Source organism: Sminthopsis crassicaudata, chromosome 2 (genome assembly GCF_048593235.1).
Source record: "Sminthopsis crassicaudata isolate SCR6 chromosome 2, ASM4859323v1, whole genome shotgun sequence".
In the NCBI taxonomy this organism is placed as follows: Eukaryota; Metazoa; Chordata; class Mammalia; order Dasyuromorphia; family Dasyuridae; genus Sminthopsis; species Sminthopsis crassicaudata.
Genome location: NC_133618.1, coordinates 359218695 through 359233961, shown reverse-complemented (window position 1 = coordinate 359233961; position 15267 = coordinate 359218695). Strand labels below are relative to the sequence as shown.

Genomic DNA, 15267 nt, shown 5'->3' with positions numbered 1-15267 from the left:
TAGGTGGTTCCCAGGCCTTCCATCGCTCCAGCATACTGTGGTGGAGGCATACTATGTGCTGCATATCCTGGCACCCAGATAGCCTGGGTCTTTGTCTTTACTGTTGCTGAGCAGATTTTTAGGGATCAGGTAAGAGGGAGACCTCTCCCTCTACTTTATTGACCCCAAGAACATTATGATGAGGAAAGTTTGCTAACTTTGCATACCAGGATTAGAAGAAGTTTGCTAAACTGATTATGTTAAGGAGAGCTCTGTATTTCTTACTTAAACATAGCTGATTAAGCCAATATTGGAGACATAGGAACTTCCCATACATAGGCAGGTCAGGCAGTGGTCAAACAGGATCTAGCTAGGATCCAGCTGACATAGTAATAGGCCAAACCTCACAGTCACTTTTTGTCATAAGGTGGATGTAGAAATGCAGTGGCAAGGCTCAGCCGGGGGAGTTTTGGTGCATTGGAGTACCTTATCTTTATATCAGTTTGCCTCAGTTACTCCTCCCTGACTGCTCCTTTATTTTTTGTTTTTAATTTCTCATCATAAGACAGCTTTAGATAAGATACAATCCAGATCAGGTGCTGCCATTAAAGTGTGGTGCAGTTAAAAAGAATACAGAATACTGAACTTTGGTCACATCAATTATTAATGGTGTTTCAGGGCAAATCTCTTTCCCTCTGTGGGCCTCAGTTTCCTTATCTGTAAAGTAAAAGTTGCATTAGATAACTTCTGAGGTGTCTTCTGGCTCCATGTCCTGATCTGATGGATTAGGACTAGGCTTTTGATCTCCTTGCAACTTAAAAGTCTTAATAGTCCAGAGCCCCATGAAATAAAGTGGCTTCCTTAGGGTCACAAAGCCAATATTTATGCAGGACTGGAACTGAGGTCCTCCTGACTTCCAAATTGGATCTCCTGTGATTCTGTGAGTCCATTCCAAATAAAGGCAATGAGAGAGCCTGTCTTCTGCTTCTCCAAGTCACTCCATTCTAAATCAGCTCCTGGGAATGGAGCCAGAGACACCAGCCCATTCCACACAGGCCAGGCCCCAGTGCCAAAGGAGAGTCCCAGATCAGCCCCTTCTTCCTTGAACAGTAGGCCTTTCATCCTACTAGCAATCTCTTTTGACCAAGCCTATTTTTTTCCCTGGCTCTGAATGCCAACATACCATCTCCCATGTTTGCACGTTCAGGTCAAAAACTCTGTGTGCCATGAAAGTGGTGAGAGGACATCAGGAGCTGAAGGTCTGGGATAGGGCAAGAATGGTTCCTTCCCCCCAGACTACAGTCAGAGGCCCAGCCAAGTTTACTCTCAAGGGAGGTGGTGGGGGTATCTCAATGACGTCTTCAGTCAGATACAGGGCCATAACTAGTAAGATTGAAAAGAGAAAGCAAGCAGTCAGTGCCTCAGAAACATCCCCAGGATAACAGCGATTTGGTGTCCTAGAGTAAACCCAAAAGATGTTAAAATCTTAGAATTACAGCCTTATCAAAGCCAATAGGGACTATATAACATAGAACTGAGTGCTAACAAGAGACTAACAGAAGAGGGAGGAAATTTATAACTTAAAACAAAGCAATCCAAAACATAGAGGATCTTAAAGATCTTGTGGTCAACAAAAACAATGCACTTGTTTTTACAAATGGGGAAACTTGTGCCCCATAGAGGAGATGGTCTTTGCCCAAAGTCCCACCCAATTCTCTATGCCATTATCCATAGATGTCTTATTTAGATGTCCTTATATAGAATTTCACATTTGGCCAGATGCAGGAAAGGGCAATAGCTATCTGTACTTACATCTCATGGTGAGGATCTTCCCCTCAGAGCTAAAGTAGTGTGAGATAACTAGTGACCCCATGCTCTCTGACAGTATCACTCCTAGTCTGCATTAGGCCTGAAAGAGCTGTCACTATCTGAAGAAACCTCCAAATCAACAGAAAATTTATTTTCAAGTAGGCAAAGTCCTTTTAAGAGCTAAATTCAGAGCCAGCTTTCTTCTCTAAGTAGATAAGGTGGTTGAGGGGTGTTATGCCAATCCTGCCCCATAAACCCCAAAGAGTATCTACGTCACCAGTGACTAAAAGTTCATCATTAGAGTATCATTACTTTGGGTTCATTCACTCAAAGACATTTCATGGATCACACAAAAAGCTTTTAAATAAGAAAACATCAGTACTTCCAGCATGTACAGAATACTCTGCTAGGCACTGAAAATAATAATAGGTCTCTTTTCTGTGGTGGTTTTATACAGTAACAATCCTTTGAGGAAGTAGATTGGGTATTACTTATTATATATTATTTTTCATATCTTGAATATTTCATAGATTAGAAAACCCAAAGCCTAGGGAATTTAAGGTTTAATAATTAGCCCATGGTTCCAGAACTGTAAATGCCCATTTGTCTTCCATTTCTTATTTGTAAATGAAAGAGGGAGAGGGGCCAAATTTATATGATTTCTCTTGTGCTTCTTCTATAGTGGAAAGAACAGTGGGTATGATTGGAGTGAAAAAACTTGGGAAACTGTTTTTGGCCCTGAAGTACTTAGCATTTTTATCAGTGGCTTTTATAAAGATAACATTGTCAAATTTTTAATGTTGGATGGTAGAATCAAAATCCAAAAAGATCTCCCTCAGTAACTAGAAAGACCAAATCCTGTGAAGATGAAATTGGAAAAGCTTATGTATAATGTTTTCTACTTGGAGGTCAATAAATCAGACATCTTAGGTCACATTAAGAGAGGCATAATGTTCAGAAAATGCATGTTGATAAATCTCACCATACTCTTACTGGACCATATCTTGAATATTTGTGTTCCATTAAAAGGACTCCATTTTAAGGATATTAATAAACTGGCAGTCTTCCAAGAGAAAAAGACCTGGATAAGGAAGACCTCAAGTACATGCCAGAGAAGGATCAATTCAAAGAACTGAAGATGTTTAGCCCAGAGAAAAGAAGCATTAAGAGGGACATGATTGTCTTCAAGTATCTGAAGGACTGCCTTGTGAAACAGGGATCAGATATTCTCTACTTGTCTCTTTTTTTTTTAAATAGCTTTTTTATTTACAAGATATATGCATGGGTAATTTTTCAGCATTGACCCTTGCAAAATCTTCTGTTCCAACTTTTCCCCTCCTTCTCCCCACCCTATTCCCTAGATGGCAGGTAGACCAATACATATTAAATATGTTAAAGTATATGTTAAATGCAAAATATGTATACATATTTATACAGTTATCTTGTTGCACAAGAAAAATGAATTTAGAAATAAGGTAAAAATAACCTGAGAAGGAAACAAAAATACAAGCAGACGAAAACAGGAGTGGAAATGTTATGTTGTACTCCACACTCATTTCCCATAGTTCTTTCACTGGGAGTAGCTGGTTCTCTTTATTATTGGACAATTGGAACTGATTTGGTTCATCTCATTGTTGAAGATGGCCACCTCTATCAGAATTGATCATCATACAGTATTGTTTTTGAAGTGTACAACAATCTCCTGGTCCTGCTCATTTCACTCAGCATCAGTTGATTTAAGTCTCTCCATGCCTCTCTGTATTCCTCCTGCTGGTCATTTCTTACAGAACAATAATATTCCATAACCTTCATATACCACAATTTACCCAACCATTCTCCAATTGATGGACATCCACTCAGTTTCCAGTTTCTAGCCACTACGAAAAGGGCTGCCACAAACATTTTTGTACGTGCAGGTCCCTTTGCCTTCTTTAAGAGCTCTTTGGGTTTACTTGTCTCTTAAGCATAAATCTATTCCTCTATTAATTCTCTCTCTTACTCCAAGTTCAGCCTTCTAAAAGCAGCCCCGAGACCCAAATCCAAGCTACCCTGTCCTCACTGAATTGCTATGAGGAATTTAGAACACAAAACTAGCAGCACTTGGTAGAAATAGCAAAGACTCTGATAGGAGCTTGGAGTAAAGTAAAGCTTCCTAAAAACTATTATGATTTAGACGTGGTATAAGTTGCTTCAGGAGATAGTGTGGGCTCTCATTCACACTAGATCTTTAAGCATAGATCTTTAGTTGAGAAAGTTATAAAGGAAGTCCTTAGTCTGGACTCCAGACTAAGATCACCTCCAAAGTCCCTTATGAAGCCTAAGATTCTATAACCTTGGGCAAGGGTGTCAGTTTCTCTGTCTATAAAATGAGTGGATTTGGCTAGATCATCGAAGATGCCCTACAGTGGAGGAAGGAAACCACACAGGAAAGGCCTTACTGTTTTTTACTAAAAGAGACAACCAATCAGTCAGTATTTATTAAGCATTTACTTTTTGCTGAGGATATGAAAAGGAGAGTGAACCAGCCCCTCTCTTCAAGGAGGTTACATTCTTTGTGTGTGCAGGCAGACCCACAGACATTTATTTAGCACCTCCTGTGTGCCAGGCATTGTGCTGAATTTTGCTAAACAAAAGCAAATGATAATAGCCTTTGCCACATAATTCCCAAAATGTTCAATTCCAGTAGATTCAATTAACCCAGACTCCCCATCCCTCTGCCTAGAGAAACAGTACTTGTCTGTGTTGTCATTCTGAGTCTCATATTAGCAAACTGTGTATTTATACAGATGCTAAAAAGAAATTGCATTTAGAGTGTTCCATTTTTTTTTTCCTCCAGGAATTATGCAGACATAGTTAAATAAGGACAGCTCAGCAGTGACTATGGCAGCTAGTACCTGAAACTGCATCTTTTAACACTATAAAGTATGTAGTTGTTCAAGGAATGTATTCAAGAAATTTTAAGAGTTGTATCAGGTGGGGCAGCTAGGTGGCGCAGTGGATAGAGCACCAGCCCTGAAGTCAGGACAAATGTGAGTTCAAATCTGGTCTCAGACACTTAACACTTCCTAGCTGTGTGACCCTGGGCAAGTCACTTAACCCCAGCCTGGGGGGTGGGGGTGTGTGTGTGGAAGAATTGTATCAGGTAATGAGCACTAGAGTTCTGCTGTGGATGAAATGCTAATGTAAGCCAGAACAGACTCAGCCTGGCAAGGTTTCTCCTTGACTGAAAGGAAACCTGTACTGGCAGCTTTAGTGTAAAGTAGAGACTTTCCCACAAAATGTATGTGCTTTAGTGGGAAAGAGTTTGTGTGTGTGTGTGTGTAAAAACAGTCCCAGCCCACAGGGAATTTATAATTAACTGGAGAAGTAATACAGATATACAATAAAGGGTATCCGAATAATAAATCCCCTTTCTAAAATGTTTACAATTGCTCACAACAGCCATGTGAGATATGTAGGTAATAGGATATAGATGTAACCAGAGCAAGGCACTTGGGGATTTGTCACAGTTTGCTCCTAGTCCTTGAATAGCCTGGAAACAACAGAGATTTGCACCTACTTGACAAGAACAATTAGTTAAAATAGAAAGCAACAATTTGTCAGATTTGGATTAATGCCTTTGCTATCTAGTCTCACCTGAGGATATACTTTGTTGTTCTGAACACAAAATATCTTGTTATTATTGCCATTTTGCCGGTAAGGAAATTTAGTCAGGAAGAGTTTAGTGACTTGCCCAAATTAAAATAGTTTAGTGGATGTTGGAACGTAGGATTCAAATAAATAAACAAGCAAACAAACTTGAATTATTCCAAATCTTTCTGTACTCTAGAGAGTATATACTTCATCGTGAGTCCTTTGAAACTGTGGCTGGTCATTGCATTAATTAGCGTTTCCTAATCAACATTGTTTGTCTTTACAATATTGTTGTTATTTTATAGTTTTTTATAAATTTTAGAAATTGATTCTGCTCACTTTACTCCATATCAGTTCATACCATCCTCTCCAAGTTTCTCTGAAACCTTCGGTATCATTTCTTATAACACAATAGTACTTACTCACCTTAAATCCATTCTAATCTATTACATATTTAGTAAGTGTCTACTATGTCCCAGATGTTGTACTGAACATGGGGGCTACTTTTAAGAAAAAGGTGGTCCTTTCAAAGAACTTACTTACAATCTAAAGGAGGAGACGACCCAGAAAAGGAGGCAGAAAGACATCAGGGAGTACCTGGTCCAAGATCTCTTGTTCAGTGAAGTTGGAACTAAGAGGGAATAATTCCTATATCCTAACTTGTTGAACCATTTCCCCAGTTCATAAGCAGGTTTTCTTAAAGGGCATCCCTCGGGACCATCACATTGAATATGACAAGCTAGCTTTGTGCTCCCAACATTTATCACCATTCAAGTCTGACTTCCCTTCTCTTTCTTTCCCCCTCCCCAGGTTTATCCACCTCTTTCCCCATTGATGGAACGTTCTTCAATAGCTGGTTGGCCCAGTCAGTGCAGATCACTACAGAGAACATGGCCATGAGTGAGTGGTCTCTGAACAATGGGCACCATGAAGATAACTCATCTGGGCTCCTCTCTGAGGAGCTGCTCCAGGATGAAGAGACCCTGCTAAGCATCATGATGGACCATTCCCTGAAGTCTCCCTTCAAGCACAGTGACCCCACCAAGAAGGTCCCGAGCAAAGCAAGGCCAGCAAATAAGAAGAAAGTCCCTGGGGACGGCCTTAGCTCCCTGCTCTCGGACCACCCAGAGGACTCTGGTCAGCGGACTTCCCCACCAGAGCATACCATGAAATCCTCGAACCATGACTCTGGGAACAGCAAAACCACTCATGGGGCCACCAGGATACCTATAGATCGCAAAGGAGCCAGTGGGGAAGTTCGGAAGACCCCCAAAAGAGGATCTTCTCACCACTCTCCCAGCCCCAAAGCCCATGACCCCAGTGTCCTGGCGGGCTCTAGAAGCTCTCCACATGAGGACAGGGAGACTGTAGGCTCTACTCCACTTGAGACTAACAGCCCGATTCAAGTGCCTGGCTCGTTGGGAAGTCCTAAAACAGTAGTGAGGTTCAGATTGCCAAAGGAGGGCAAAGAGACTAGGAAGCTGCTGAATCCAAAGCCCGAGGCAATGAACAGACCTCCAACGGGGGAGAGGCCAAAGGTCACCTTGCACTTTGACAATGAGACCGATGGTTACTTCTCCGATGCGGAAATGAGCGACTCTGACTCCGAGCCAGGGAGCGGCAGGGTTCAGCTAAGCCAGAAGGATTCAGGAAACGAGGAAGTAGTCAGAATGAGTGTTTTGGCATCCTAACTCAACCAGATAACCAACTGTGACAGTTCTTAAGAGGCCTAAACCCAGTTACAACTGCCATTTTCAATTTCTTCCTGGTATCATATAACAAAGGGGTTCCATTCTTGGCAGGGTGGGAGTTTTCATTTGTTTTATATATATAGTTTAAAATTGAGTACTGTTGTCTTTCTCTCCTCTGTATGCTGGACATAGGACATAAAAGCTTCCACTCCCCTGACCTGGGTGACAAGAGTCATCCCTTTAATAATTTAACCCAATGAAGCAAAATGCTAGTCACAGACATTCAGGGACTGGGGGTTCTGACCCCATCTGGGGCAGCCCAAGGCATCAATAACAAGAGGTCTGATATTGCCAGTACCCATTGTTTCTGCAGGGATGACAGTCTTATGGGCATTATTTCAAGGCAAAGACAAGTAAACTCATTTCCTGCTTTGCCCAGGGTTCAACATCCAGTCCAAAGGCTGGGTCAGGAGTCAGGTTCCAGGGGTATAGCTCAACCCCTCTCCACAGCAAGGCAACACCCTCCAACATCCAAGGAAGTAGAATAAGCGAAACCTAATACAGAACTAACTTTTCTAAAGCACAAAGAGCTTATTTGAAGAAAGCACTTAAGGGTGGGGGGGAAATACTCCTTTAACAGAAGCCTTGTCAATTTGTTCCTCTTACCTTTTCCAGTTCAGTCTGCTTCCATGCCAGGGCGGAGGGCCAACCCTTCAGCCAGCCACTCCTTTCTTCCCAGCACTGTGCCTGAATGGCCATAGGAATTAACCAGAGGGGAAAAAACATGCCACAGGCCAGGCTGCCAGCTTCAAGAGACTCAGGTGAATCCATTAGCCAAATGGGAGCAGGGAAGGGGCTGGGGAAAAAGGTCAAGGCATTCACTTTGCAAAACAGGAAAAGAATAAACATTTAAAACTTGAATGTGTTAACTGTAAAAGCAAAGTCTTCTTCCTGGAACAGGTGACAGCTTAAAGCCTCCTTGTAGTCCCTGTCCTGCACTTTGGAAAGCAAATCAGATCGTTGGTCTTGTAGCAGTTTCCAGTCTTACTCAGACTACAACTTTCTTCCTTCGGGTTTTTTTGGGAAAACACTCCTACCTACAAGCCTGCGAACTCCTTGGGGAAATAGAATGGGGAGGGTTGATTCATTGAAGTCAGTATTCTAAAACCACAAGATTTTCGTGCAAAGAAATGCCCCTTCTAAGCCTTAAATGTTTTTTAAAAACCCACGATGATACCTATGAGTCAGGCAGGTTTCTGTGTTTGCACTTAACCCACCCCATCATTTCAGTTCTGGCTTCCAAGGTCACAGTTGATTTGCGCTAATGTATTTGGTTGGAGTGACCCCAGGGTGATTGACAGCTCAGGGAACAAAAACAACAACAAAATTCAGTGAGACTTTTTTTTTAATTTTTAATTTTTAAGAATTACACCTGGGACACTTCTTCAACTGGCAAAACCAGAACTTTTCAAACAAGAACCTTGCAAATGTCAAATGAATCAGTTGAATAATTTTGTGGATGCCAAAGAATCTTTTGACAATAACACAGCAGCACAGCCTGGACCCAGAAATTGGTCACTTGGATTTTTGTTTTAAAGAAATGGAGCTATTTGGCAACAAAGGAGTTAGAAATACATTCATAGCATGTAACCAAGACATCAGAATCCAAGCTTTCTGCGAAGGATGCTTTTTTTCCCCCTCCCTTTCTTTCTTTGCCACTGGAATGGTACCGACCCCTGGTGTTTTGATTTCTGATGCTTGGCGTAGTCCATTCAGAACTTTCTCAGACTCACAGGTTGGGGAGAAAGTGACAATGAAACCAGCGAAGAAAAGTCCTGGTTTCCAATCGTGTGGTTCACCCACAAACCAGGAGAGTGATGATTGATTGAAAACATGGCTAAATCCTGACTCTTCACAATAAATCTGCCACCAAGTGTGCATTGACTGCACATTTGTTGGCCTTTCAGTAAATTTCATATGGGTCTTTAAAGCCAAAAAAAAAAAAAAAAAAAAAGTCAACATTGACAAATTTTGGTGTGCAAATTGATCTCCAACTTCTGTGGAATCTAGGAGAGAGAAGTAATGGATTCAGAAGGTTCAGTGTGTTCTGATAATGTTAAACACAATAATAGGATTTAGTTTTATCTTCAACAGGCTTGGTAGGCATTAGTACCGTATTCTAGTATAATGAGTCAAAACAATAATCAATCTGCTGCCTTTTAATGGACCTTGCTTCCGTGTACTTCAGTTCAGCTATGGTTAGCAAACCGTCTCACACAAATCCCTGTACACAGCTTCATTGACCTGCAACCTCATCTCTTGCCTGATCCATATCGGACACTCAAAAGGGACAGACTTAAAGAACAACCAAAATTAGCAGCTAGGCAGCTTGGGGTTTTGTGGGAGAGGGGATGAAGGTGGGTTTCAGGGGAGGAATGGATTTCCAAGCAACTTGGGGATGTCGTAGATGTTATGTAATATTATTATGTATGTTTTCTGGGGAGCTGGAGGATGCTTCTCTGCTTGGGAACCAGAGGGAGTGGGGTGTTACATGTAGAACCAGTTCTGTTTTGGAGGATCTGGAAGCCTCAGATATTAGAAACTTCATGGATAAAGGAGTGTAGAGAGGTGGGTACCAGGACTGGTTAGACTGGTGGCAACACTTCCTTAAGGCACTAGGGCCAGAGAAGGATTTGATCCCTTTCAAATGGCCTGCACCCTTGGCAACCACCTTGCCCAACTAAACTCATGTAGGAGGAAAGGGAGGATCAACCAGGATGTGGCCTTGTTCTTAGAATTCAGTCTGAGCTGCTTTGTTTTGCTTAACTTAATAAAGTTATCAAGTGAGAGAAAACATTTTGTAAACAGAATAACGTGTAAGTGAGAAGGAAGGGGTATAACTCCTGAAACCACCCTCTGCATCTGTTTCCAGCTCCAAACTGGTTTCTTGACCCTGAACATAGGGATGTACTTTCTCCCTCTCTTGTCAGATCTTCCCTTCATTGTGGTAGGGGGCTTCTCACCATAGCAAAGTTGGATCTAGGAATAGCATTAGGGCACTAGGGGGAAAGGAGCAGATGGGGTTTTACCTGAATTTTAAGCAAAAGCCCCCCCCCCATATCCGGTTACCCGTAAAGTTAAAGTAACTATCACCACTAATCCCTTCCAGAAACTCTTTGTGTTTTTTACAGATCCTTCCCTTCAGTAATTCACATTGGCCAAGATAGGATGCTAGTACTTCTACTGTCATGTAGTCCATCGTTCCCCCCATTTTGCTTCCCCCTTCCCCAGGGAAACTGCTCCTAATATTATAACACTCCCAGGACTGGTGCCTCCCCCCACATTCTCCTCTATTTTCTTCCCAGATGAGGAAAACTTGAAAATATTTTTTGTACTATAAATGTATTTTGGGATGAACTTAAAAACACAGAGGTTTGAATGGTTTATTTTATTAAATGAGCTTTGACTTTCAGATACTATATGAATTGCAAGAGTTAATGTTTGCACTATAAAGGACTGTATCCTTTAAAAAGCCACACCAGGATGCCAGGGTGGGGAAAGAGTTGAGGAGAAGCGGTGGAGGTGGGTTTATATGTATATGAATATCAGGTGAATCAGTGGCACCAGTGGAAGATTCACTTCACTTTGTGTGAAAATCAGTTTCCTAGGCCCCCTACCCACCCCGCTCTGACCACTGAAGGTTTCCTTAGAACCTTTCGTGTGTCCTAGACTGGAGTTCCCACAGAATAGATGGCTTGGTATCTGTCTGTCTAGGAGAGCAGTTTGCACCTGTGAGAAGGAATTCTGGCTGTGATTTGAATTCCCCATCCCTTCTAGCACAAGGAAGAATGAGCCATTTGGTCCTGATTAAGCTGCTACCAAGGATTGGGTTTGGGAATATGTGAGTCAGAGCTCTGGGGGAGTACCCTCAGGATGCTTAGCAAATTGGTTTTGGCCAGTGCCAGAAAGCCTCAGGAGATTTAGCATTCTGTCGCCAGGACAATGTCATCTTTGGTTGTTCTTTAAGGAAATCCCCGTCAACTTTATTCCATTTAACATAAAGAAAATCTGCTCCACATCAGTGATGGGAAATGATATGAATGTCACAGGAGGAGAGCCTTCTGTTTTCTTTGTTTCAAAGAAAGTGATGTGCCATTTGTTAATATAAAAGAGAAATATTGAAAATATATTGAAAAGAGCAATTTTAAATTATTTTTGGCTTATGTTGCAATATTTATTTTCTTGTATTAGAAAGATTCCTTTGTAGAGAAAAAATGTATTTTTCATTAATGCAAAGACCTATTTCTCCTTTTTGTACATTTTCCATGTTAGGCAATCCTTAAAGCAATAGAATGTACCCAACTCGTTCTGTGTGGCCATGTAATGCATGCTGTTTGTGTTGCCTTGTGATAACGCTGTCTGCCAGCATTGCCATCATGTTCAAATTCCGTGTATGCTTTAAATACACATGGGGACCATGGCCCATAGCTTATGGAAAACCTTCGCATTCCTCAGTGTGTTGGCAAATGCAGTCAATAAAGCAATGTTTTCTGTGTACATCAGCATTTGGGTAGTGTGTATGTGGTCAGTAGGCTTCAAACGGAGCGGATGTATCTCCATTCTAGAGAAGAGATTAACTCATTCACTGCCAGGTCCTGCCTTGAATATGTCACAATTTCCCTGTGCCTCAGTTTCCTCCCCAGTTAAAAAAAAAAAAAATAAGAAGGTTGGCTTCTCAAGTCTCCTCTAAAACCTCCAGTCCTATGAATCCCCCATTTTCTGTTGCATATTCATACTGAGAATTGCCATAACTTGCATCACGGAGGTCATAGTGAATGACAACCAAGTTCTGTCTAATCTGAGACTATTTCTACTGTGCCACGCTACCAGTCTTAGCTCCTCACCTATAACATATACAACTTTCTGATGCGATTGTTACTGTGGTCTTTTTTACTTAGATTTATAAGATCCAAAATAAATTAACTCCTCACTAGGTCTTACTGAAAAAGCAGGATCTGATTGGACCAAAGTCTAATGTCTGAGGCTCAGTAGGACTGGGTGAGTTTCTAGGTGAAGAAGGACTAGCATTACCCATGAATACATGAGGTAAACTCCGGTAAGCCTTTAGTAAAAATCTAAGGTCTTGCTTCACAGACCTACCTACTTAGGCCCGTCTTTGTGGCACCAGGGGAAGTCTGCTGGTGAGTACCAGGTGAGATGAGACGAGATAACCTTTGTCCTCGGATCTAATCAGCAATAAGACAACATTAATCTCATCTGGAGATGAACACTGAAGAGTACATTTCACACTTCTATGACTAAATTGATTCAGTATAGTTTTTCAAACTCCTTTGGCCACATAGATGGCAGCTAAGGCAAGTGAAAGAGTGGGACTGGGATCCACTTTCCCATATTTCATATATTTAAAATCATGGAGTGTTATAACTGAAAAGCACATGAAAGATCATCTAGCCCACTATTCTTCTTTTTCAAGAATAAGGAGATAGGCCAATGAGTGACAGGAATGGGACTGGCATAGACTTGGCATTTCAGATTCTTGAAAAATCTCAAACAGTGACCTTGGGTCAGGTTGTAAAGCAAGGAATGGCTGAAGTTGCCTCAAGGCTGGGGTAGCCCCTATGGCTTCCTTTGCTTTCTGTGAATAATTAAAGTTAGTGAGTCTTACTTTGTGCCATAGTTCCTGTCCTCCAACACTATTAGGTACACAAAATTCATTCACTAAAAAATAATAAACTAATTAATTGAAAATTCATTTAGGGGCAGCAAGGTGGTGCAGTGGCTAGAGCACCTGCCCTGAAGTCAGAAGGACCCGAGTTCAAATCTGGTCTCAGACATTTAACACTTCCTAGCTGTGTGACCCTGGGCAAGTCACGTAACCCCAGCCTAAAAAAAAAAAAAATTTCATTTACATGCCATAAAAGAAACAATCCATACTATGTAAGGAATAGTTTACCAGTCTTATCTAGACCTTGGTTCCCATATCATAAATTTAGAGCTAGAAGAGACTATGAAGCCATTGAATCCAGTTACTCCCATTTTACAAATGAAGAAACTGAGGCACAGAGGAAAGTGATTTGGGAATGGGAAAATGTCTAAGGTGGGGTTCCTAACTCCAACCTATCTATTATGCCACTTTGCTGCCTCTGTGTCCATAGTATAGATAAAGACTCTGAATTGGAAGAAAACCCCCATCATAAGTGCCTTGCTTGGGTCCCACTCCTCCCCCTTAATTTAAATCTCTCCATTTATCTAGGTTTTTCCACTTCATTTGATAAAAACCTTAGAGAAGGGACCTCTCAACTCTACTTCTCATGGGAAAATGTGGTTTCTGGGAACAAAAACTATCTTGGATTCCATTCTACCTGTTAAATCACTTGTGCTATGAGGCATAAAGGGAAGCTTGACCTCTCATTTGCATTGAAATCAATTAGTGACTGGTTGTAACTGGTGACTTAGCCACCTGGTGATTTGATCAGAGACCAAAAAGGGACCCGAGGGCCACTTAAAAAGTTTGATTTACCGAGGCCTCTATTGCTACTACTGTCCAGTCATTTAAGGGAGAAGATGCAACTATTATCCTATGGTCATAGGTCTTTTTACGCGGCTGGGATTCTCCCCTCCCCTTACCCCTGAAGAAAGAAAGAAGAGATGAAATAATGAAGCAAAAAGGAGTGGATTTATGGAATTATGAAGGAGAGCAGGCATGCCCAATTCTTTAGGTACTATTTTCCGGGAAAGGCCCCAATGGCAATGGGAGGTGAGACTGCAATCACACAGAGACGATGGGGGCCACTGGTACAGAAAGTACAAAGGCAGACAGTAAAAAGAGATGGGTGATACAGAAGCAGAGAGCATGTGCACCAGGCTGCAGTGGTGGAGGAAACTAGTGATGAAGAGGATGGAGGGGGGAAGTCACAGTTTAACTCATGTGACCATAGATTAGAGTTGGGAACACTCAGTAGCAAGACCCAACTGAGATGGAAGAATGCGGGCAAGAGGGATTTCAGGAGTTTGGGGTCTCATTTTTATACGTTTTTTGATGAGGGAATAGTTTAACTTCTCAGTGCCACCTAGGGGTTAGTTCATGAACATATCCAAATCATCTCAAAGTTATCAGTAAAACTTTTAACATGTCAGCATCTCAAAATTATGAGCACCGTTTGGTGTTCTGCTGGTCTTGTTTGTCCTTCGTTTTCAGAGAGGATCCATCAATGACATCACATTCATGACTTCCTAGGGAACTGGATTTAAGTGAGGCAGAATGGCACCAAATTATCAGCCTCCCTCTTCCTGAGTCTCTGAAGTTCAGTGTTAAGACAAAAGTCCAGATGGCCCAGGATGCAGTGGACGACTCTGGTATCTTCGATGTCTGACCAAGCTCTAAGCACTCCACAGCTCCTGCTTCAGCCACCTTCATAGCCATTGGAACAAATTTTTCTCATCCACCCGTTCCATCAAGGAAAGCCTTCACGTGCTTGGATGGACATCCTACTAACTCACTAATAGTTTTGGAAGCCTGTTGGTTTAACCTGTCTGCCAAGATCTTTTTAAGGTATGGCCACTATGCTTCTTGGAGCCACAGGTAAGAATTGGCTGAATCAATTTAACACCAAAGATGGATGAGCAGCTCTGAAAGGGCTTAGCTAGTCCCTTACACCAATGGTGCTAGACCTCCTGAACACTCTATACCCTGTCGGTCTTACTGTGGATGTCTGGAACTTAGCTGAGATCACAGGGCTAAAAGGCCTGACAGTAAGACCTAGATGGCTTCCTCTGATTTAGCACATATTCTGCAGATATGAATTTTGGTTAATGTATGATACAGTTTGCAAATTATGCTTTGATCTTTGGGAGGAATAGGACTTCTAAGTTCCCTTTGAAATCTGACCTCCTGCTATTGCTACTTTATAATGCTGACTAGAAGCAGTATGGGAGGGCAGGGAAGAGTATCAGGGAGATGAGAAAGAGTATAATTTTAACATAAAGAGCAAATGGGCTGAAATTAAATAAGCAAAAAAAAAAAAAAAGTTCATTAAACATGTATAAATATGTCTAGTATATATACAAAATACTGTTGGTACAAAGATGAATAAGACTTAGTCCCTGTCCTCACAGAGCTCAGGAAATGTATATG

General features: G+C 41.6%; 1 protein-coding gene across 6 annotated transcripts in view; it reads left to right on the top strand.

Annotated features, from left to right (window-relative positions):
* JADE2 (jade family PHD finger 2) overlaps positions 1–11674 on the top strand; it is a 203803-nt gene extending 192129 nt beyond the window's left edge. For all 6 annotated transcript variants that reach the window (XM_074290907.1, XM_074290908.1, XM_074290902.1 and 3 more), the window contains one exon: positions 6232–11674. In XM_074290907.1, the coding sequence (XP_074147008.1) occupies positions 6232–7112 (881 nt within the window). In that variant the 3' untranslated portion in view covers positions 7113–11674. The remainder of the gene's footprint in view (positions 1–6231) is intronic.
* The last annotated feature ends 3593 nt before the right edge of the window (positions 11675–15267 follow it).